Source organism: Sminthopsis crassicaudata, chromosome 2, assembly GCF_048593235.1.
Source record: "Sminthopsis crassicaudata isolate SCR6 chromosome 2, ASM4859323v1, whole genome shotgun sequence".
Classification (NCBI taxonomy): domain Eukaryota; kingdom Metazoa; phylum Chordata; class Mammalia; order Dasyuromorphia; family Dasyuridae; genus Sminthopsis; species Sminthopsis crassicaudata.
Genome location: NC_133618.1, coordinates 519515435 through 519540366, shown reverse-complemented (window position 1 = coordinate 519540366; position 24932 = coordinate 519515435). Strand labels below are relative to the sequence as shown.

Genomic DNA, 24932 nt, shown 5'->3' with positions numbered 1-24932 from the left:
TTGTATTTGGATGGTTTGGGGGGGAAATCATTCTAATACTTGATCTTGCAAAAGCTAGTTTTGTTTATCTTTTGATAATTTGAGTTTCAAAAAGTTATGCAAAGTATGCACTTGGCTTTGAGGCTGCTCCCTTTTAATAAATAAAAACTTTGCACTGGTGTATCTGTTGTAAGGTGACAACTATTTGACTGGTTTTATTCATTGAACTCATTTAGAAAGTGTGTGGCTTGCTGTGAAATATGACTTGTAAATTTAGCTTACTGAAGGCAAACATGATTGAAGACATTCAGGTAGAAAGTCACCTTAAAACAGCTGTTGTGTGTAGGATGACAAAAGTTACTTGAAAAGTGCTAATGTTGATGTTTTTAATTTGATAGGTTAAGGGACTATCTGTATATCTTTGCATTTGTTCACCAACTATATCATGCTGGCCAAAATATGATTTGTAGTATGAATTAGGTTAAATATAGTTGTTTAGCTTTTTTAGAGAATGTGGATGCTGTATATTTCTGAAAATTAGTTAAATTTATATAGCCATTGATAGGAGGTATGTTGGTCTGGTTTTGATTGTTGGTGAATAATAGGTGCTTCTTTGTAGAGTTGTGCACAGGGGCACAGTAAAGCAAGATATTGGTGTTTAAATGCATTGTTTCTTGGTATTTTCCTTTTGTATGTCTTATGTAGTTGGTGAGGTTACATACGTGGAGCTCTTTAAGGATTCGGAAGGAAAATCAAGGGTAAGTGCTGTGGGCCATAATCTGCTAGAGGTTTAAAAGTTCCTCAGCAGTTTACTTTTTGCTTAATAATTGTACCAGTTTTTTGGAAAGTAAGTTTCATTTTTAAAATTTTACTTTATTTTGAAAGATCTGAGGTTTCTATACTGGAAAGTTTGACACTGTCATGAAAATCAAACTAGCTGATTGGAAGGGATGAGTGTTGTAAATGCTTACAAAAATGGTGTTTACTTTCCTAATGCTTTAAGGTAATGCTTTTTAGCCAATAGATTTTAACATAGGATTTTTGTTGTGTTCTGAATGTCTTAAGGGATCTTTTTTATTTTTTTAAGTCACCGAATTGATAAATTTTCCTAAGTGTAAGGCCTATGGCAGGCCTGTAGCTTAAAGGTGTTAATTCAGAATGTATGTTTGAAACTTTTGAAGAGCCTAATTTAGGAGCTTGCAGGATTACTTAAGAGGCAGTACTCTTAACCATTGGTATTAATGAACTAGATTATTAAATGAAGTGGAAGGAATTGGTTGGTAGTAGACTTTGATTGCCAGCAACAAAGAATGTAATGTAGTGAAGGATATAGTGGGAAGTCCCTTTTTAAATAAATGATTATAATTAGCCATTTGTATCCCCAGCGCCTAGCACAGTGTCTGGCACATAGTAGGCGCTTAATAAATGCTTGTTGATTGATTGTGAGCAAAAAAAATCTGTTGGGTGCATGAGAAATATAACTTAGTAAAAACATTTCACTGCCAATTTGATTGGTATTAATCATTTGTGTAATTATTTTAAAATTCTACAAATTATTTCACATCTGAATTTTTCATATTTAATTTTGGTGCAGCCTTTCATCTGTGAAAGACATTTTTTAAGACATGAGAATAATTATATGGTTAATGTTTTGTTTTTGGTAGAATTAAAGAGTATAAGTTTTTAAAACTTTACAATACAGAATTTGGAAATGCTTTCGACATTTTAATTATTCAAAAGTAATTATATTGGATATCTTAAATGATTCCTTCTGGCTCTTCTGATTTTTATTTGCATAGTGCATTTTTTAAACTTTTATTTCACAGAACATGTAATTTCAAAATAAGACTTTTTACATGACAATATTAGATTTCTACTGATAGTTGTATTTTAATAAGTTTACAGAGAACTTTTTTGTGATTTGAAAATTAGAATTTACATTTGTTCAGGAGGTGGAAATAATTAAAATGACTATCTTACAGTAACTTAAAATGTTAAAATCTATTGTTAATTTTACTGACCAAAACCTTTTTTTCTCTTACATATATTGACAAATCTTCGCGGATATAGGGTTGTGGGTAAGGATGACTTTTAATATATTAAAGTAAAAATTTCAACTTCTAGTTTAAAGAAACATAATTACTTAAAAACTTTCAATTTTTTTTTCCTTCCCTAAGTGTGGTTGAGTTCAAAGATGAAGAATTTGTAAAGAAAGCATTAGAAACTATGAATAAATATGATCTTAGTGGAAGACCACTGAATATTAAAGAGGTAAGATTTTTTTATTTTGAAATTTTAAACTGGAAGTTTTTTTGTCTATATATTTTCACTTTGTATTGGGTTAGCTTCATTAGAAACATTTTCTTTAGCATAGAAACCTACTTAAATTTTGTTGTAGTGATTGTTATACTTCTCAATTCATTTATTTTCTTTTTCTCCTTTTGTAATTGATCTATATTTTTGTTTTATTCTATGTTACCATAAGCAGAAGTTGAGGAATTTAATTATCTAAATGAGCTAGAAATTTAAAGAAACCAGCTTCAAGTGTTCAATGTTTAACATAGAAATTTTCCATTGCCTTTTAGACTATGCATTCTGTACAATTGATAATGTAAATTTTATGCTTAATAAAGTTAATATTTTATTGTTTACTGCAAATAAGAACTCAATTTTAAAATCATAATAATGGGTTCTACCCTATATTAGCCTGCTTAATGATTTCAGGACAATTTATAAATCAAGCATTTGAATTTGTCAGTAAGACACAGAGCCCCTGAATTGATGGACTTTAAAACAGTATATTATATTTTGAGGGAGAGAAGGACAAAGGAGGAAAACTATTTAAAATATTTATGAAGACTTATTTTCATTGAACATTAAATGCTAAAATGATCATGAAATAGTTAGTGGGAAAAGTTAGCTCATTAAGACCCTATATTCCACATCTGTAATAATTTAGATTATAATCTTTTTCTGCTTTTATTTGTCTCTAAAAATGCTAAGAAAGAAATTTTAGAATTAGAAAAGAAAAAAAAAAAGACAATTCCTGTTACCATTTAAGGTTCAGTTTAATGTGGATCACTGGTTTTTTGGCAAATAATACCACTTGCAGTTCAGCGTGAGAATTGGATTGTCAATCTGAGTGCAAAATCTTAATAACCTTAAAATGAAAAGTTGTGCTAAAAACACACACATATATCTCAAAATAATCCTTACTTGATAATTGACACTTAGAATTTCCCCCCCACATTTTTATATTTTAATTTTTACAAAGTAAAAAAACAATTTTTAGCATCATTTTTGTAAACTATTCCTTTAGAAGGCAAGCAATTTGATATAGATTATTACATATGCAGTCTTGAAAAACATAGTTCCTATTAACCATTTTGGGGAAAAAAACACCACCTAATATTCTTCTAATCCTGATTTAGAAACCATAGTATTCTTTTGAGGAGTTTAATTATTTAAGCCTCTTCAGCACAGTAATTTACCTTCTTTAATCTAACACTATCTTATGTAAATTTTGTCTCCTCTAATAATACAAATATATAAATGCTTAATTATTTATTAAATTGAATTTTTCTGGAGTGGAAAAGGAAAGAGATTTGAGCCAATGTGATTCATAATAATTTATTTTTACCACCATTTTATGTGACCACTTATATTATTTTAACTATTTTGTGAGAGAAATGTGAGTAATTAAGATCCAAAAGTTTCCTAATTATAATAATTCCTTAAATGAGGGACATTTATAATATTTTATATATGGCAAATAAAGGAAGTAGACAGAATACTGGCCTTGTTATCAGGAAGGCTTTAGTGTGGATATGGCCTCTAATACCAGTTTGTGATCTTAAACAAATTACTTAGCCATGTTGATTATCAAGTCTTAGTCAACTCTCTTAGACTTATCTACTTAGGAACCCTTCAAAGAGTTTGCCAACTGAGAAAATCTCAAGTCTTTTGTTAAATCTTCTATGAGAGATATCATGAATATGGGGTTAAATATTAGTTGTTTAGTGTTATATACTTTTTTTCTTTTCCAAATATTCAAGTTGTGGTTTATTCACAATAAAATACCCTCCTCTTCATTCCTTTTCCCACTCTGCTGTAAATATTTATATCTTTGTATGTATTTGAAAAAATAAAAATCTTACCAAGATTGTGAGATTGGATTTTAGCAGATGCTTAGTCAGTGTTTCAGTAAAGACCCCTAAACACTGGAATAAAGTTTATTTGACCAGTCATATTGGTTACATGTATAACTATGTATTCCAAATTAATAAATAACATGTTTTTACTCCTAACTCATTTCTTCTTTTTTTTTTCCCCCTCTACTTGTAGTACTATCTAGTAGTAGCTAGTAAAGATCTCTTAATTTTAATGGATCGTTAATTGTCAACATTAATACTGACAAGTCTCCATAGAAATAATATGGTTATATGTTATGATGATAATAATATGAAGATTAGGTATTGTTACAATTTTGCTATTAGTACTATGCCTCAGGTACTATCTGAGCTGAAAAGCTTTGGTTTTCAATGGGGCAACCTATGGTACCTGGCATATCTTATAACATTATTTCTGTGACAAAAATGTATAATGAGGTTGATCAGCCAATTTAAGAATAAACCTTTAGAACAAAATATATTTTTAAATTTAAGGAAGATGAGGGTGATTATATACTTTTTTCACTGATAATGTTTTTGTTGTTATTTTGATATGTTTGATATTTTTACATATGAGTTGGTACTATGGAAGTCTTTCAGAATTCACTTTTCATGTAGGAAATTAGCTTATATTTGTTGCTTTCATCAACATTATACATTAATTATACATTAAAAATTTTTGTAAATTAGTAAAATTTTACATTTATTAAAATTCAAGGGTTTATGATTTATTAAAAAGACATAATTACAAAAGAAAAATGTTGACAGCACATGGATGTGTTCAGTGTGCTGGATTTTGTAACCCTGATCCATATCCTAAATCTGCTAGTAGGTGCCCTTGAACAAGTCACTTAATCTCTCTAGGTCTCAGTTTCTTTACTTATGTAGTAAAGATGATGGAATGAATTGGGCCTTAACCTTTCATCTTCTAGGATCTTAAACTATACTCTGTTTTCATGAGTATCTTAGCATCAACATTGTTTTTTATCTACTGAAGTCTTCTTGAATATCTGTTCAGAATAAGCCATCAGTGCATCTGAAATTTATACTCCTTAGTTCATTTTTGTCATGGTTAATAATTGAGCATAGATATAGTGTTGATCTCACTCCCTACTTGACTATATCTTTAAATCCAAATTATTCTGGTTCTGATTGGCCAATAATAAGTTGTAGTCCAAGCCTCAGTTTTTCTCCTTGTTTGGGTTTTGATTGCCCCAAGGGAATATAAATAGAAATTATTGCTGTTCTGGCCAAAAACTCTGTCTTCCTGTCCCAAATTGATTCTTTTGAGAAGGCAAATTAGGCTATCTTTTGCCATTCTTACCTAGCCTTTAACTACTGAATGGATTTTATCTTAGACAAACCAAGATCTGAGAAAGGCATTAGCTTAAAATAGGCCAAAGATTCTCACTACATCTGGGGACATCTTCAGTCTTCCTGACCCATGTCTTGCTCTTGGACTCTGATGACTGGAGCAGAGAGTGAAAGGCCAATGACTTTGCACAGCTTTGCCTCACTTTAATCCACTTTACTTCCAAATTAAGACACCACCCTTCAGATGTCATTAGTTTTCTTTAAGAATGAAACAATGATCTCACTATAATCTCAGTTAGCTTTTTATAGAAAAAAAAAAAAAGAAATAAAACATAATTCTTTATCAGGAAGTAGTCCTTCAACACATTTTCCCAGAAAGCATGCTATTGATCTCAAAGGTTATGGGTGAATGTAGATAACTCTATATAGCCTATTATTGTACCTAATAAAATACAAATCACTATTTATGTAAAACAAAATTGGAAAAATAGCTAATGTTTTACCTTTGAATACAAAAAGGCAGGCCATAGTTGTAGTATAAATCCATTCTTAAATGAAGATTCATGTAAATTCTATACATATTTGTATTTATAAACTGGCTTGCCCTCTTGAGAAAGGTACTATGGTTATGAATTGGCTCATTTTTTACTATTATATCTGTAGCAATATAGAGATCCAATTTATAGAGTGCTTTGTTTCTTCTGATTGATAAAACTTGACTTCTTTTCCATTTTGAAATATGACATTAAATTTTTAAGTTTTATGAAAATTTTCATTTAACTTATAAAAACAAAAATTGCTTGTTTTTCCATGTACCTTCTCAAGCAGTGTTAATTGTTAGTAATAATAATTTATCTAGCAACTTCAGCTGTCTATACCAGAGTGGAGAGTCAAAAATGAAGCAAAAACCAAAATAAATACCACAAATATGGATTAAAAGTAGTATGCTTTATTCACAGACAAGCCCTTTTGGCCTCTTAGATTCCCTTTACTTTTATTTTAGGTCTAGCAATAAAGAATTTGGTTATTTTCTTTTACCAAATAAGTTGGAGAAGATTGAAAGTAACAGATTAAAAAAGCTAGGGCATTGCTAGAAGCATAGAGATGTGAAGAAAAAAAGACTTAATAGATTATATCTTTTTTTTTTTTCCCCGAGGCAATTGAGGGGATTAAGTGACTTGCCCAGGGTCACAGAGCTAGGAAGTATTGTGTCTGAGGCTAGATTTGAACTCAGGTTCTCCTGACTTCCAGGCTAGTGTTCTATCTACTGCACCACCTAGCTACCCCAGCAGATTATGTTTCAAGTCAAGTAAAAAGGGATTTTATAGTACCAATTTCTATACCTAAAGTTCATGAAATTTCAGCTCCATTTTCCTTGTCCAACCTAACAACCAAAAAATAAAACATACTACAGTGTTAGAAAGTATGACAATCTAGGATCAGTTAATACAAGAGCAGAGAGCTCTTAATATTCTCCATGCTTCATTAGCATTGCAGTCCTGAATCGTTATTTTCCCCTTACCTCCTATGATTTTTCCTACATTCTCCAGCAAATTCCAGTGCTCCTCTACCTTTATGACTGGCTTTGTTCTGAGCCTACTAGCTCTTGCAAGAAATGTATTCAATGGTTGATAGACCTTAATTGTTCAGGTAGCACTTGATATATTACAGATACATTGTGTATTTTGTAAAAGTAGGTGAAGAAGTTTTTAACATTTTGAGCTTGTTTCACTTCTGACTCACTTAAAAATAAAATATTTTTCAGATAATAATCTTTTGTTATTGACAGTATGAGGGGATTGATCTCTAATCCAGTCTAACTAAAAACTTTCTTCTCCACTTTTGGTCTCAAGATCATAGTCACTTCAGTAGAGTGAAAGGATTTAAGGAATAGTTAAATGTTCCCATTCTGGAAAGGACTAAGACTACATAGAGGAGGGATTTTTAAAATTACTTTTCTTTCAAAGCCCTGGGTCATGTAACTTGGCTTTAAAGCCTTGCATTTGCTAATCAGTCCAAATATTGTATTTCATTGGGGATCATCAGTAGTGAGAATTCACTACAGCTGCATTTTGGAAAGAAAGAAGTTGCAGGTAAGTACTTTTCTTCTTTTTAGGGTATATATTTTTGTATATATGTTGTATATCTTAATATGAGGTAAATTTAAACTAATTTCAAGTTCTTTAAGTGACTTTAGTGATTGGAAAAAGGTGTTCAACTGACATCCCTGGAGATTGAAATCTTTTATCTACCCCCAGACTTTGTACAGGGCTCCTTTCTATGTATAAGAATAATTCAGTCTCTACCTGTAATAAATACTGATACTTCAGCTAGGTCTGTAAGATGGTCATTAATATTGAGCTAGTTGTGTTAGTTTCTATAGAATTTCAAGTTGTTTTAAATGATTTTAGACATATTGATTCATCTAGTGGTATTTAATATTCAATGTGTGTTATAGGATCCTGATGGAGAAAATGCTCGTAGGGCATTGCAACGTACAGGAGGATCATTCCCAGGAGGACATGTCCCTGATATGGGTTCGGGGTTGATGAATTTACCACCTTCCATTCTCAATAATCCAAATATTCCTCCTGAGGTTATCAGTAATTTGCAGGCTGGTAGACTTGGTTCTACAATTTTTGTTGCTAATGTAAGTTTAAGCTTTAGTCTCAAATTTCTGTTGTTCAGATATTTAGTTCTAATTTTTCATTAGTTCATTGTCACTGGCCAAATTGCTTTTGGGTTTTACAAGAACATTTTGCTTATTTTTAATAAAAGTGAAATAGTAACTATTTAAATTCTTAAGTAAAAATACATTTCTACAAATTGGGAGTATAAATACAATTATTTTAGCTTAGGTTTTCCTCCCCAAAAAGAACTGTGGGATTAAACACTTGTACAGTTCTTAACTTTTATTTCTTCTGCATGTGCTCTTATTTTTATGTTGGTAAATGGGTTTTTTCCTGGTAGTTCTGCATATCTGGTCCATGAATTATATGTATTCATGAATTGTCATGTGTTGTAGTTGGTTTGTTGGAGAACACCTGTCCAGTTGTTCTGTACTTAAGAAAGCAAATTAAATTAACACTGTTCAATATTAATTTTTTTTAGTAGAAAGTGTCAAATGTGTAATTTGGTCAGGACTGAGATGTTTCTCAGAGTTAATTGAGCAGGTGAGACTTTTGGGAATTAAATTTTTTAAGGAGAAGGGGATGTGTAGATGTGATTTAATAAGTGAGTTTAAAAAAAAAACTTGAGATATACAGTTTATTATTTGAGAATTATTGATATGTTGTATGCTGGTAGTAAGAATTATAGTTCTTCGGTATCATAATTTTGGAGTTTAGAAAAGATTTTGTTGTGTATAATTGGGAAGACAGGTATATTAGTAACATAACTGATATAATTTTATGTTAAGCTTGACTTCAAAGTTGGTTGGAAGAAGCTAAAGGAGGTGTTCAGCATAGCTGGAACAGTAAAACGGGCAGATATTAAAGAAGACAAAGATGGCAAGAGCAGAGGAATGGGCACAGTCACTTTTGATCAAGCAATTGAAGCAGTTCAAGCAATCTGTATCCTAATTTACATTTTAGTATTATATCTAATGTGGTTGAAGGAGTCTGATACCATTTTCCCCTTGGTTTTTATTGTTAAAGTTCAGGCCAGTGGAATTTGGTATAATTTGTTGCCTTGTGCCTTCTTTGCACTGTACTTGGCTTAGCTGTATGTTAGACTTTAGTCTCCAGTACATGCAGACCTTTATTACATCCAAGTACTAAAGTCACTCCTAAAACTTGAAATAGCATTACAGTGCTGTCCTACTAAAATATATGGGGTATTTTAGTCATATATATAAAGGTAGCTGTTTTATATAATCCCTTGTTCACCAATAGTATATATATACATTTAAAGGAAACATTGTATTTTCTTTTTTCAATTATTGGATTAAATAATCTTATATTTGCCTTTTAAAAAACATAAAAACAAAAGAGAGAAATGTCTTATTTGCCAATATTTGTATACCTAAAAGAGGCTATTACAGTATTTAGTAACCTAGGAAATAATTGTTCAAAATATTTGTAATTGTTTAAGTATAAAATGGGGTTTATTTGTTTGGTTGATTTCTCAAAAGTTCACATTCAGTAATTTGATTTAGCTTTCCTTGACTGAATTTTCAGCTATGTTCAATGGACAGTTTTTATTTGATAGACCTATGCATGTGAAAATGGTGAGTCCTTGCCCAACCCACCAAAAACACCTCCCTTTGTCCCTCTGTATATTATATCTTTCTAGTTATGCTATTTCACAGTTTTGACCACATAATATATTTGCCTTCTTAATAGGATGACAAATCAGTCCCTCATGAAGACTATCGTTCTCATGATAGTAAGACACCTCAATTGCCCCGTAAGTAGAGCTGTACTTAAAAAATGAAATGTTTTGAAACTAGATACCTATTTTTTGTGAATTAGGAAATAAATTCATTCCTTGTAGCCTGAATTAACTACTCAAAGATGCTTATGATTTTTAGGTCGTTAACTAGTAATTTAAGATATGTAGAGTTCTTTCATATATTTAAGTGCCAGCAATATTTATGTGAAGTTTTCATTGATAGGTAGTGGACATGGCATTATTGTTGATCTTTGAAACGTTTTTATAACTAGATTATTAGAAAGATATTTTTAAATTTTGAAAATGCATATACGACATACAAATAAGTTAGTTATTTTCAGGTCCTGTTTTAGAAAAAAATTGTCAAAAATTATATATAGTATATAGAAAACAAGATATGAGCAAGTAAGGGTAAACCAAGAAAATCTTGAGTCCTTTGGTAGAACTACATTGAGTTTTGTTTGTTTAGTTTTTCTGTGGTAATCAGTAGAGTATTGTGTTCCTAAATTCCTTTGTCAGTTTTTTATGGTCTGTTATTTTGTAAAAGATTGAAGACATAATAAAATTGATTTGATTTTAGGATTGGCTCCTTAATACCATTCCGTTTTGTGAATTGTTATTTTTGTTTTTAGGTGGTCTTGGAGGTATTGGAATGGGGCTTGGACCTGGTGGGCAGCCCATTAGTGCCAACCAGTTGAACATGGGAGGTGGCATGGGAAACATAGGACCAGGAAGTAAGTATTTTTATGGTGATTTTTGATTTTTTAAAATATTGCCCAGCTTGGCCAGTCACAAAGCTTTATACCCTTTTCAACAGTGTATTAAAAGCTTCCTTTATTAATGTGGTGGCATCATTTGAATTTAAAGTGAAGCTAAACTGTTGAGAGTAGGAGAAAGCCAATTTTCCTTTACAGAAAATATTTGATATAATATTAGGGGAGAAGGAAATGCCTAGAATGCCTTCATAGAGTAGAATTAAAGGTTTGTTGGTGGAATGAAGAAAAGATAATATCACAATTTATTTATCAACAAAATAACATAAATTTGCAGATCAGGTAAGAGTAAAATAGGGGCATTCAAATGAAGCAATATAACTGAAATGAAATGATTTTTACATTTGTTTGCTTAACCAATTCAAAATTACATGATTTTTATCTGCTTCTATAATTCCTTTGAATTTAGGGTAATACTTTTTTCAGTTTAGGCAAAAGAATTTTCCTTTTTTTAATTTTGCTTTCTTAGCAGATTATACTAGATTACATCTTTAGGTTACATTGTAAGAATGGGTGATGGTGTAGCCATAGGAATGGTCATATTACCTTTACATATTATTTAGTGGCTTTATAGTGTCTGTTCTGAAAAGTATAGGTTCTTCTTCACCTGGAGATAAGAGGTTGAAAGGTTTATTGAACAGTTCTAGGCAGTTGATGAGAATATGCTGCTACCTAGATGCTTGATTTTCTCATATTTTCTACATTTTTTTAGATGTTTGTTGAATTTAAACTGAATTCTTGTATTCATTTAAAAACATGATGGGGAAGGGGGATTGGATCTGAGAGGTGGGGAAAATAGAAGCAACTTTCCTTTCTTGTCCTCAAGTAATTTTTCAAATCTACTCCTTGAACCTTCACAACTGGATGACTGGCATAGGGGGGTCAGACAAGTGACCCCCACCCCAAATATCCTATTATGACTTAAAGCATTTATTTATGCTTTGTTGCCTCATTTTGTAGCCATAAACACAAAACATTATATTCGTTTTCCACATTTGTCTAAAAGTAAATATTTTGTATTTCATTTGAGGTATGGGAATGGATGGTCCTGGTTTTGGAGGAATGAATAGAATGGGAGGAGGTATGTATAAAACTTTATATTTTGTGTGTATAATCATTCTCATTTACTGTAAAACTGTGATACATGAAACAATTTAAATTCCTGCTTCCTTTAACACTAACTCATTTCTCCGGGAGCATTTAATAGGAATTGATTCCACACAAAGGCTTTAGTAGGATTAGGAAGCAGCCATGTAAGGTTGGTGCAATAGTCTTTTATGGGTAGAGGAAAAACCAACACTTATTACAGACAAAAGTATACTTTTAAACTATGTAATTAACAATAGTGTCTTCAAATTTATCCTTATTATGTAGGAGTTGGGTTTGGTGGCATGGAAACCATGAATAGCATGGGAGGATTTGGAGGAATTAGCCGAATGGGAGGTAGGTAAATAATTAATTTGAAGGGGGGAGGGGAATTGGGAGTGTGTTCTGTATTTAGCTCTTCCCTACTATTAAACTGTTCCCTCCTTCACTTAGGAATGGGTGCTATAGATGACTTCAGAGGGAGCATGGGCAGTGGAATGAGTGGAGGGATAGGGACTGGCATGGCAGGAATGGGAACTGGTATGGGCGGCCTGGGAAGCAGCATGGGAGGTAAGTTAGGTAAATAACATTTTCATATTTACAAGTTTTACTATCATCTTTTATTTTAGGCATATTATTAAATTATTTAACCTAAGAAATATTGAAATGCTTGAAAATATTTAAATTGTTCCTACTATTATTTTCACATTCTTTACAGAATTGTATCGTGGTGGAATGGCTAGTAGCATGGAAAGAGACTTTGGACGTGGTGATATTGGAATGAATCGAGGCTTTGGAGATTCTTTTGGTAGAATTGGTAGGGCAGTGTTATCATGTTGTACGTGTTTCTCTTTCTGTGAATGCCAAAATGCTTTTATTTCTTCTGTTTTAAAAATTAGGAATATTATGTATACTATGTCATTCAATTTTGTTTTCTACAGAAAGGAATATTTTTGATAATAAACCAGTAAGACTAAGGTGCTCCATTGTAATTTACTCTTTAAAAACAGAAAACCTACACAAAAAGCATTTGAAAGTAAATTCTTTCAGAAAATCCTCAATGACCTCAGTTATCTTCTTTAGATTCTCATAAGCAAAATATTAAAATGTTAAATTATTTTTAGCTTATTGAAAGTACTGCAGTTAATTAGCATATTGTCTGTCTTTGTTAAGGTGGTGCAATGATTGGAGGTTTTACAGGAGGAATGGGAGCTTCTAACATGGGTCCAGTAGGATCTGGAATGAGTAGGTTTTTAAAGTTTTTCCTAAGAATAATTTTTAAATGTTTGCCATATGCAAAAAAAAATCACTAGGAATTTATGATTGTGTAAACATTTCTTATTATGCTTATTCTAGAATTATACTTTTTCTGGTGAAAGAAGGTTATATTTGAAAACTAGTAGTTTGATTGAAGGCTCTTTTTCTTGAGATTAATTTTTACTCATTTACTTTACAGATACCTAAAAATGTGAATTAAAGCCCCACTTTTGATTTCTGTTCTCCAACAAGGCTTTCCTGAACATATGTGACTATGTGTATGACAGAATTACTTTTGCCCAAGTATCAGTTTTATCTCCCTTGTCAAGCTTTTCAGCTGCCACTTTTTAAAAATTTAAGATAGAGTTGTCCAATGAATTGCATTGTACTTTAAATTTGAGGTTTCCTAAGATTGTGTGGGCCAAGATATTGCCTAAGGTTTATCAAAGAATATCTTTATAATCTGATAAAAACAGATGCTGAATTTCTTCCACTTTAGTTCTCCTTATTTGTTGCCTTATTTTTCTCTTATTTATACCTACTTATATTTATTACCCACTTTATTTTTATTTACATACACTTTATTAGCCCTACTTCCTTACTAAACCATATTTTACCTGTGGACTTTTCTTATCATAGTGGCTTTTCATTGATAGACCTAAAACACCTCCTACATTCCCACATTGAATATCTAAACTCTAGCTCCTGAAAACTTCCTTTTAACAGCACTTAACACTAAACCATTTTGTCTGCCATTTAAGTTGTCATAAACTAATTAGTACATTATTTCTGATAACTCTTCTCATCTCTAATGTAGAATCATGGAATTATAAAAATTGGGAGTAACCTAAATGGGATGGATATCCCTTGAGATGATGCATTTTCACTGGTTGTTCCCTATTCCTGGAATGCTCTTCTTCCTTATCTTTATCTCATGGCTTCCCAGACTTCCTTTTTAACTTCTAGCTAAAATCCAATTTTCTACATGGAGTCTTTTTTTTTTTTCCTCCCCCTTTTTTCTTAAGTATTTCCTATTTCTCTATAAAACTTGTTTGTATATATTTGTTTACTTGTAGTCTTTTCTATTAGATGGTGAGATCCTTTAGGCTTAGACTGTCTTTTTACCTCTTTTTGTATCTTCACCTTTTAGCACAGTGCCTGCTGCATAGATAAATACTTAAATACATTTTGATTGACTAGTCAATTGATTCAATTAATATCTAAGTAGAAATAACTGGCACGTGGCTAGTCAACTTCTACTTAAAGACCTCCAATGAAAAGAAACCTCTTCATTCAACCTATTCCTTTTTGAAAGCTCTGATTATTAGCTTTTCATTAAATCAAATCTAGATCTGCCTTTTAATAAGTTTTACCCAATGCTTTTATGTATGTCATCTGGGACTAAGCAAAAGGAATATAACTCAGCTTCCACTGAATAACTATTAAAAATAGTTCTCATGTCTTCCCTCTTTGTTTTTAGACCAGACATACTCTGTTCTTTCAGTTTGTTTTTGTTTGGTATGATTTTGAGTTCCTTACATTCTAGTCTCTCCAGAATGTATTGAAGACTTGTCAATCTCTTTACTAAAATTATATGCTCAGAAATGAGCATATATTATTTCAAACACAATAATAATAATGGTTTTGTTATTGTTGTTTAGTTGTTTTTCAGCCCTTTCTGATTGTGACCTCAGAATTTCTTGGCAAAAATATTGAAGTTGTTTGCCATTGCCTCTTCTAGTTTATTTTGCAGATGAGGAAACTGAGGGCTAAGCGAGTTAGCCAGGGGTTACTACCCAAGTAATATTTGAGGCTAGATATAAAGTCTTCCTGACTTCAGACACAGTGCTCTGTTTACTGTGTCATTTGCAGCTAGAAGAGATCTCAAGGGCCATTAAGTTCATTTCATTTTATCTTTTAAGGAGCAGAAACCCAAGAATTGTAATCTACTTGTGCCATCTCATTTAGGTAGTAAATCACAGAATCCAGATTTGAGCCTATGTCCTCTGATTTCAGAACCTGGTGTTTTTTCTGTTGTACTACTATTAATATACTCTTAAGATCACATTAACATTTTTGACTATTACATTTCATCATTTTAACCCAGAGTGAGCTCTTTACTCATTAATAGCCCTGGGTCCTTTTATATGTGTACTTTTTTATGTTTTCTCCATCCCATAATAGTGAAGTAGATTTTTTAAAAAACAAAATATAGGACATTATTAAGATTGCATCTTAGTATATTTAGCATATGAGTCTAGTCTGTTAAGATCTTTTAGGGTTTGCCTATCCATTGTGCAAGTTAATCCTTATGGCTTCATCTGCCAGTTTAATACATATTTTAACTATACCATCTAATAGGTTATTGAGAAAAATGGATTCAAGGATAGATGACTGAAACACTCTGTCAGAGACCTGGCTTGACATACTGATCCATTAATTACCACTCTTTTGGTTCTTGTTATTCAAGATCCAACTATTATCCAACTACAACTCTCTGTCTTGTCCACAAGGATATGTAAAGAGAAATTTTGGCAGATATTTTTTTCCCCCTGAAGCTGGGGTTAAGTGACTTGCCCAGGGTCACACGGCTAGGATATGTTAGGTGTCTGAGATCACATTTGAACTCGGGTCTTCCTGAATTCAAGGCTGGTGCTCTATCCACTGCACCACCTAGCTGCCCCCAGATATCTTGCTAAAATCCACGTATACTAGGTCTGCAGAGTTTCCCAAAGTAGTAATCCTGTCACAGGAAATGTTAGTTTGGCATGACTTATTATTTTTTAAATAAATATAATTTTTTTCAATTAATACAAATCTATTTTCTCTTTGCTCCTGCTTTCAACAAGCACCACCACTACAACAACAAAAGAAATAGAAGCCCTTATAAATGTGCATGGAAGGCAGAATATCTTTCTCAATTCAGCATGACTTATTCTTGACAAATGTGCACTAGATTTTAATGATAATCTTTTCTTTTTTTAAAAAAAGTTTTATTATCACTATTTAAAATTTTTTTTGTTATAGCTTTTTATTTACAAGATATATGCATAGGTAATTTTTTAGTATTGACCCTTGCAAAACATTCTTTTCACCTTTTCCCCTCCTTCCTCCCACCCTCTCCCTTACATGGCAGTCATACCCTATACATGTTAAATAATGATAATCTTTTCAAAGTGCCTCAAATTCATCCCTTTAATAATGTTATTAAATATTAAATTTAGGAATTAGGGTTAAAGTCACAAAGCCTGTCACTTGAATAATGCATTTTCTTTTAAAAATTGCAAGAAAATTTGGTTATTTTTAAGACTCTAGTACCTTTTCCATTTTCCACATTTTTCAGAGATCACCAATAACAGCTTAGCAGTCAAATTCACATTCTTAGGATATAAAAATGCCTAGGTTTGATTACTTCATTTCATTGGATATTTAGGACATCTCATTTTTTCCCTTGGGTTTCAATTCCCTGTTATTTTTCCTAGTTAAGAGATCTTTCTCCTTAGTGGAAAAAAACAAGCAAAGAAGGAGGTATAAATAGTTCTGTCTTCAACCTGATTTCCATTATCTTAATTTTTTTTTTCTCTTAGCAGTAGTCCTTTTCTTTTTTTTGAATTTCCTCATGCTTCCAAAGTGTTTAAAAAGAGATTTTTATTGTTCAATATTAATTATATGCCTTAATTCATTTTACTTATTTTGGCAATCCTAAATTCTTCTTATGTTTATTCTTAGGACTTCATCCTTGCTTCTATCTTCTTTACATGTTTTTTAACATAACTTGATGTACTTCCCTTCTATATCTCTTTAGAGAACTATTTCTTCTACTCTTTCTTATTGGACTTATTTGCGTCTATCATAAGTATTTAATTCCTCTTGAGATGATTTCTCTATGAGTTTCACCTGTTTGGGTTTTTTTTTTATTTCTTCAAAATTTACTCTTTTAGTTTAGGATATTCATTAGATTATGGCTGGCAATCTTTTCCTTATCCTACGCTTTATCTTTTTTTTTCAGTTACAAACTACTAGTGGTCAATATATCCCCGAAGTCTTGTTATATATTTCTTGTTTGACAACCTGTCTGATCTTTTTCATAACCAGGTCTTTCAAAAAAGATTGTAATTTATCAGATGCTCTGATTTTGCTATAGAGAGAGTAATCACCAGCAGATGTCCAGATAACTGAAGTGACACATCACTACTTTGTTCTTTCCTATGCTGATTTTTTTTTCTCCTTTAGGAACCCATCATCCAGTCCTCTTGATTGGGATGGTCTAGAGTGTACCACCACACAATAATGATTCTATATCTTCCTCTGTAATCATAAGTCTTTACCATGCTTTTCTCCTATAGTTGGCAAAATTTATATCCTAGTAGTATATAGCTTCTTGACATACAGTGCTTTTCTGTTATTACCCCTTTCCTCTGATCTTTTACTTTAAATAAGCTAAACATTCTCATTATGTAGTCTGGTTATAGATTATATCCCATAAAATCTTAATCAAATTTTTGCTTTTCTATTTTTGTTCCTATCATTTATTTCTTTGTTGCTCATTTATGAATGCCAACTCATTTTGGAATGTTTTTTAAATCATGTGATCCTAGAATTTTAGTGTGCTTATTTGGTGTAAAAAGAAATTAAGTAGCAAGAGTTTTGCAAAACACAAAGGGATAAATTGAGAAAATTATACTAGAAGAATAGAATGAAATAGGTGGGTAGAGAAGAATATCAGAGTACCAGGAGTAAGATTAAAGAGAAAACATGAACCAGGTACTTCAGTTCCCAAGCTTCCAAAGCATTTTCTCTTCATCTCACCATATCTCCTGATTATTATTGAACTTAATGATCTTGCTGTTAGTCTGACTTGCTGAAAGAAATCAAGAATAATTTTAGCAAAAGGATTTGTGTAAGGATATTGGGAAAGTAATATAATAATGGAGAATTTGTTTAGAATGTTAATTTAAGAGTTTGTAAGAATTGCTGTCTATGAATTTACTTACCATAGTTCTGTATTTAGGAATGATCAAGTAAAATAAGGAATGAAAATAAAAGGCAAAAAGAAATAATGAATAATCTTAATTATGCAATGTTGCATGTGTGCTTTTGTATAAGTTGGATATATCTGCTCTTGAGAGCACATTAGATGTGTTATATGCTGCATACATATATATGGTAGGTATTATATGTAGTATATTATAGGTGTTCAGTTAACACATCAGTGTTACATCAGTTAACAAAAGTAATCTTAAGTTAGATCTTCTAAAACAATTTTCAGAACACTTGTATTATCAATTTGATTATATTAAAAGAAGTAGTTTTTTCCTCTCTCCCTTATCCCCAATAATGACTTAGTCCCCCTATTTACTCTATCTTTTTGTTTATCTAAAAAACAAATCTTCAAACTACCAACTCCCAAATCTTTTTTTCCTTCCCCCAAAACCCAGGTGGTGGAATGGGTGGTATGAACAGCATGACTGGTGGAATGGGGATGGGACTTGACCGGATGAGCTCCAGCTTTGATAGAATGGGACCTGGCATGGGAGCTGTACTGGAAAGAAGCATTGATATGGATCGAGGATTTGTTTCTGGCCCAATGGGAAGTGGAATGAGAGACAGAATAGGCTCCAAAGGAAACCAGATATTTGTCAGAAATGTAAGCAAATAAATGTAAAAGAAACTTGTTTTCTTTAATTTTCTTTGTGTATCTGTTACTAATACCTGTTTTCATTCTAGCTGCCTTTTGACTTGACTTGGCAGAAACTAAAAGAGAAATTCAGTCAGTGTGGTAAGTATGCAAATGATTGCAGATATGTTCATATTAATTGTGGAAGAGAAATTAGTTCTTAAAGTTCTTAAAATTCTAAATGTACTTACTCATATGTATTGAAATTACTATTTTCTGATTTGATTTCCAGGTTTAATTACATTAAAGGCTTAAATGTTTTCTTGGAACAATAGAGGTCTGTCAGGGATTCTAGGGAAGTTGCTTGTTCTGTAAAGTCTTTGATTTAAAATATCTAACTTTATTTTTTAATTTTATTTCTACTGTTGTAATTCATATTGTTGTATATGTTGTCAATATTAGGCAAGTGACTTCCTTCAATTCATTGGTTCTTTGATTATCCAGATCTGGTTTGGGCTACTCTCAAGAGTGTTGTGAGTTGCATATTTTACACTTCTGATTTAGGTCATAGTGGGCTTGGACAAATAGCATAGAGGTGGTAGAGTAGGGGAAAAAATGATCCCTAGTTTGAGGTTTTCATGATATTTCTGTCTCATAGTTCTCCTACTTTTTTTGACCAGTCCTTCTCACTCGGTCTTTGCTAGGTTGTCATTCATATTCTCTTCTATCTTTCTGATGTAACTCTAGGTATCTTCTTATATCTTCTTTTTCATCAAATCCCATAGGTACAACCATCATCTTGCATACAAATAACACACACACACACACACACACACACACACACACACACACACACAGTTCTGTTCTTTCTCGTGGCTTATCTTCCATCTCTTTAAGCTGTTTATCTTATCTCTTTTACAAGTAGACTCCTTGAAAAAGCCTTATATATTTTTTTTGCATATTGAATATTTTCAATTGGATATCTCATAAGCATCTCAGACTTAGCATGTCCAAAAGAGAACTCATAATTTTTCTCCCCAGATTCTTACTGTTACTCACTTTTCTATTTCTTTTGATCATTTTCTCCAAGTCACTCACATTTGCAACTTTGATGAATCTTAGGCTTTTTTTTTTCTCTCAACTGTCAAGTCCAGTTACTTGCCCGGATTTATTGATTTCTTTTCTCTAAACTTTAATGTCTACTAACTCAATTTATAAGTCCTTATCATCTTTCACTTAGCCTATTATAGTAAACCCGTGGTTGGTTTTTCTCGTACCTATTCTCTTTTTTCCCAGCTCAACTTCTACACAATTGTCACATAGCTCAAATTCCACATATATCTAAAGCACTTGTTTTAAGAATCTTTTGTGACACCCTATTTCATCTAAGTTAAAATATATAATCTTCAGTTGGTCATTTAAAGCCCTTCAAATTGACACTAACTTACATGTGCTTCTTGCACATTATAGTTCTTCAGATAGCCTATGGTTTAGTTGAATTATTTATTGTTTCCTCAACAAGGCATTTCATCTCACTTTTTTGTACCTTTATATAAATTACTTCCTATGCTTAGGGCATTCTCCCTCCTTACCTCTTAAAATATTTAACCCAAGTGTAATTTCCCACACAAGGTCTTTGTTCTTCCCTCCCCACAAAATTATTTTTTGTTTACTTTGTGGGTTTTTTTTTTTGTATATACTTATCTGTATTGTGCTGTTTCTCTCAATAAAGTGCTGATGGCAGGGATTCTTATTTTTATATTTGATATTCTTAATATCTAGCACAATGATTGACATATAGTAAGCATTTAATAAACATTTTCTTAATGAAAGAAGTCTGTCTTCAAGCAGTGGATGAATGTGGTGATTTAATTACTTGAAATAGAGGGGAAATTACAAAGTTTCTTGGGACACTGTGTTTATTTTTTTTACTTTGAGTTTGACATTGGGATAGACATCTTTGTTAATATTGACACCAAGGACATTTTATGGGCAGTCCGTGATCATGGGCTTAAATAGATGCCAGCCCCCAATGTGCTGGGGGTATTAAGAAAGAAAAAAAATTGCCTATACCTTCAAGGACCTTACATTATAATAGAGAAGAAAACATAATAAAATTGCCACATACATTCAAGGTCCATATTTGTACACCATGCAATTCATACATATCAATCATATCTGTTCAATAGAGTGGTTTGAAAATAATTTCAGAGGGGACTAGCAATGGAAGGAATTGGGAAAGGTCTCCTACAGGAAGTGAGATTTGATCTAAATCTTCAAGGAAGCTAGGAAAGCTAATAGATGAAGATCTTCTCAGGCATGGGGACAACCAGTACAATGGTATGGCATCATGATATAAAATTCATCTGTAAGAAATGGCAAATAGGCTAATCTAACTAAATCACAGAGTGCAATAGAATTATAAACAACTTTGAAAAGATAGAAAGGAGTAAAGTTGTGAAGGACTTTAAATCAAAAGAATAGCTTATATTTGATCCTAGTAGTAATAGGGAACTACTTAAATTTATTGAGGAGAGCTAACATGGTCATCTGTGCTTTAGGAAGAGCATTCTAGTAGTTTATGGGTTAGAGTGAGGAAAAAGTTGAAGGAAACCAGAAAGAAAGCTGTTGGCAGTAGTCTACATGTAAGATGATGATTACTTGAACTAGATTGATGGCTATGGTTAGTAGTGAGATGGAGACATATACAAGACCTATTGTGAAAGTAGAAAAGACAATTTTAAAACAGATTGGATGTGCAGGGTAAATGTCAGTGCAGAGTTAATTCAGTTATGGATGACATTGAAGTTGCAAAGCCAGGTGACCAGGAAACTAGTGGCACCTTCAACAATAATAAAAATGTTAGGAAGAGGGGACATTTGGGGCTTCATCTTGAATAGTGACTTCTTTTTTGAACATGTTGAATCTAAGATGCCTATGATACTTCTAGTTGAAGATGGTGTGTCTACATACATACATATATGTGATGTAAACTATATCAGACCAATATAATTGGTTTCCTATGTATTTTATTTTCTTAACTTCAAAATATCAATTTAAGAGGAGATCTGTAGTTTTCAAAAACTTTAAGTGATCCATGATATAAAAAGGTTAAAATTTTAGTTTCTGGTCTAAAGGGAGAAGAGAGCCCAAGACAGAGCCTTTTCATGTTTAAGTGGGCATGATATAGATGATGAACTAAAAGAGCCTGGAAAAGAATACTCAAGATAGAAGGAAAATCAGGAGACAATAGTATCCAAAAACATTATCCAGGAGGAGAGAGAGTTATTGATAGTATGAGAATCTGCAGAAAAGTCAGGAAGGATTAAGCTTAAACAAATCAGAAAACAAATATTTGTTAAATGACTTCTAAGTGCCAGTTAAGAGCTGGAGATATAAACACAAAGAATGAATATCTGCTCACAATGGGCTAGTACATAACAACACAAATATAAAGTTAGTAAATACATATACACACATATACAAACACACATACATGGACATACAAATGTATGTACATACAAAGACGATGTAGTTAAGTAATTTGGGAGAGTAGGCATTAGCAGATAAGTATTATTTGAAAAGAACAGAGAGAAGACTAGTATAGCCATTATATCAGGGAGTTAATGTCCAGGGCTAGGACCAGGTTGTGCAGGAACTTAAATTATTAGAAGAGTTTATATTGTATTTTAGAGGTAAATAGGAAGCCTCTTGGAGTAGGAAATCATATGATCTGATCTGCTCAATGGAAAATTACTTTAGCAGCAGTGTGAAGAAAGGATTGAAGGAATAAGAGAATTGAGGTAGGAAGACACTAGTCTGTTAGGAAGCTGTTAACAGTAATCTAGATAAGCTGATGAGAGCTTTATGGATAGAAGGAATTGAACATAAGAAGTGACATAAAAGTTTCAAAATAGCAAGATTTGGCAGTTAATAGGGTGTGTAGCATAAGTGAAAGTGAAAAAGTGATTAAAATGCTGAGGTTATAAACAGGAGACATTGTAAGGATGATGATGCCTTCAATAAACTGGGAAGTTTCAAAAGAGTAGATTTGGTTCAGTGGGATATCAATGAGCTAATGGGGAATACATACAGTTTTGGTTACATAAGAGGTTGGAACTGCCAGATTATAAAGAATTTAGAAGTGAATTTTAGCAGCTGAAACACCTATAGATTATTTTAATCAAGTTAGCAGAGAAGAAGAAAAATATTGGTTGATAGCAGGGATGCAAGAATCTATAGAGTATGTTTTAAGGATTGGTTAGAGACATGGGAGGTATTTGTAGCTAGCAGAGAAAAAAGCCAGTAGACAGGGAGATAGTAAAGATGAGAAACAGTGAAATTAATAATGGAGGTGCTCCATTGGAGAAGATGGGAGCATATGGGATCCAAGGTAAATGTAAAGGGTTTGTTTTGGCAAAAAGGAGTGAATAAGGAGATGTTTTAGTGATTTGAAAAGATGAGAGAAGATCTCTCAGTGAATAGCTTCAATTGTTTTTCTACTGAGGTGTATAAGTCAAATTCTGAGAGGAAAGTAGGAGATGATGTGGTGGGAACATTGGAGAGAAATGAAAAGGTTTAGAATAGTAATTGGTTGAGTGCAATAGTTGAATAGATTGAGGTGAAAAAAGACTGCTTTGGGGTAGTGGATAGAGTGAATAGAACACCATCTCTGAAGTCAGGAGAACCTGAGTTCAAATCTGGCTTCAGACGCTTAACATTTTCTTAGCTGTGTGTCTCTAGGCAAGTCAATTAACCCCAATTGCCTCAGCAAAAGGAAAAAATTGCCTTGCTGCAGTGAGAGTCTAGTTGAGATTATATAATTGTAATATATGTAATAATTACAGTGAACTTAATGTGACTATTACTATGTAATTTACATTTTTTTTTAGTTTTCCTTGGTCTACTTTTAATCTTTACTTAATCACCTTGAGTTTTCAAAGAATGTTAAAAAAAAAAACCAAGCTTTGTAAGTAAAAAATGATAAAGTGGCAGCAAAAAGCTATCTTCAGTTTTTATTTTTCCTATCCTCAAAGAAAAAAAGCAAATTAATAAAAGGGCTTTGGGGCAGTGACTAAACCTTTGAAGGGCAGTTGATGTAAGTGGGAAAATATAATAATATTAGGTAAGTAAATATATGACATGAATTTCCGTATAAAAATGGAATTAAGGACACTGTGGACAGTGGTTATAATGGCTTTCAACAATTACTGGTAATTTGTATAGGGTAGCAGATTAAGGGAACATTGTTATTGATTTCTTTTAATAGTTGGAAAGTGAAGATGTTATGTTCAAAAGAATATATAATGATAATAAATAAATGATAATAAATGATAAAAGCAGGTGCTAGAGCAAAGAAGAATATAGTTAAAATCTTACTATTGTGTGTACAAATTCCAGATAGTAGCATTGATGAAATCTTCTCCTAACTGAAAGAGTTGAGAGTCATAAAAAGCTTGTTTGGTATTTGTAGTTGGCAAGAGAAGTCATGTTTTCAATATGGAAATAAGTTTTGAGAGAGTAGTATTTTAAAGGCATCAAATGTGATTATTGCTAAAGTTTTACTATGTATTCTTCTAAGATGGTAAATATGTTTTCCCTTCCAGTTCCAACTACATATGACTATTAAGATATTTGTTATATGTTGAGTAAAACTCATTCTTCAAATCTATAAACCTTTAAGGCTTATAGTTTGAAGTTAATTGCATATTTACTACATAATTTCCCTATTTTTCCTCTGATTACTTTTTTGTTACAAAATTTGGGTGTTTTGGAGGCAATTAAAGGAGTTGACTGGATGTTGACATTTCTATCTTGAGTGGGACCCAGCTTTTATTCTGTTCTAGTCCTTAATAAATATTTGTTAAAATGAATTGCTATCCAACTCATGATAAATTTAAGGTTTATAAAGAGACACATCTTTTGGACTTGGCCATCGTAGGAATGTGTTTGCTTAACTGTGCATATTTGTTTATATGCACAGTATAAACAAACAACATGGATTGTTTTTCTTTTTTTCTTTTCAATGAGAGAGGCAGGTGGAAATCTTATTTTAAAGTGAAAAACATAACTAAACAAATAAATTAAGATGCTGTTCTCTATGCCCCTGGTAGTGAGAACAGTCTGTTTTATGTCTAATCCCAGACAAATTTGGTCTACCAATCTTGTCTTGTTTACCATTAGCATTAAAGCCTATTGGAGATTTGGGGGAATAACATCAATTATCAAAACACTTCATTTTCCCTAATCATAAGTTGTTAGCATTTGCTATTCACAGGTATCTTATCTAAAGTTGCCTAAAACTAGAGAGAGACCTTCTGGCAAACATTCTCTATATTTTATGTC

At 32.1% G+C, this 24932-nt stretch overlaps 1 protein-coding gene across 2 annotated transcripts in view; it reads left to right on the top strand.

Moving 5' to 3' along the window:
* Positions 1-24932, top strand: part of MYEF2 (myelin expression factor 2) — a 51474-nt gene that overhangs the window by 8924 nt on the left and 17618 nt on the right. Inside the window, exons 3-16 of one of the 2 annotated variants that reach the window (XM_074294422.1) lie at positions 685-737; positions 2050-2057; positions 2157-2250; positions 7921-8112; positions 8881-9034; positions 9641-9690; positions 9806-9869; positions 10487-10588; positions 11658-11708; positions 12002-12070; positions 12432-12530; positions 12887-12958; positions 18409-18617; positions 18698-18749. In XM_074294422.1, coding sequence (XP_074150523.1) covers positions 685-737; positions 2050-2057; positions 2157-2250; positions 7921-8112; positions 8881-9034; positions 9641-9690; positions 9806-9869; positions 10487-10588; positions 11658-11708; positions 12002-12070; positions 12432-12530; positions 12887-12958; positions 18409-18617; positions 18698-18749 — 1269 coding nt within the window. The remainder of the gene's footprint in view (positions 1-684; positions 738-2049; positions 2058-2156; positions 2251-7920; positions 8113-8880; positions 9035-9640; positions 9691-9805; positions 9870-10486; positions 10589-11657; positions 11709-12001; positions 12071-12431; positions 12531-12886; positions 12959-18408; positions 18618-18697; positions 18750-24932) is intronic. The other variant, XM_074294423.1, reaches the window with a different exon arrangement.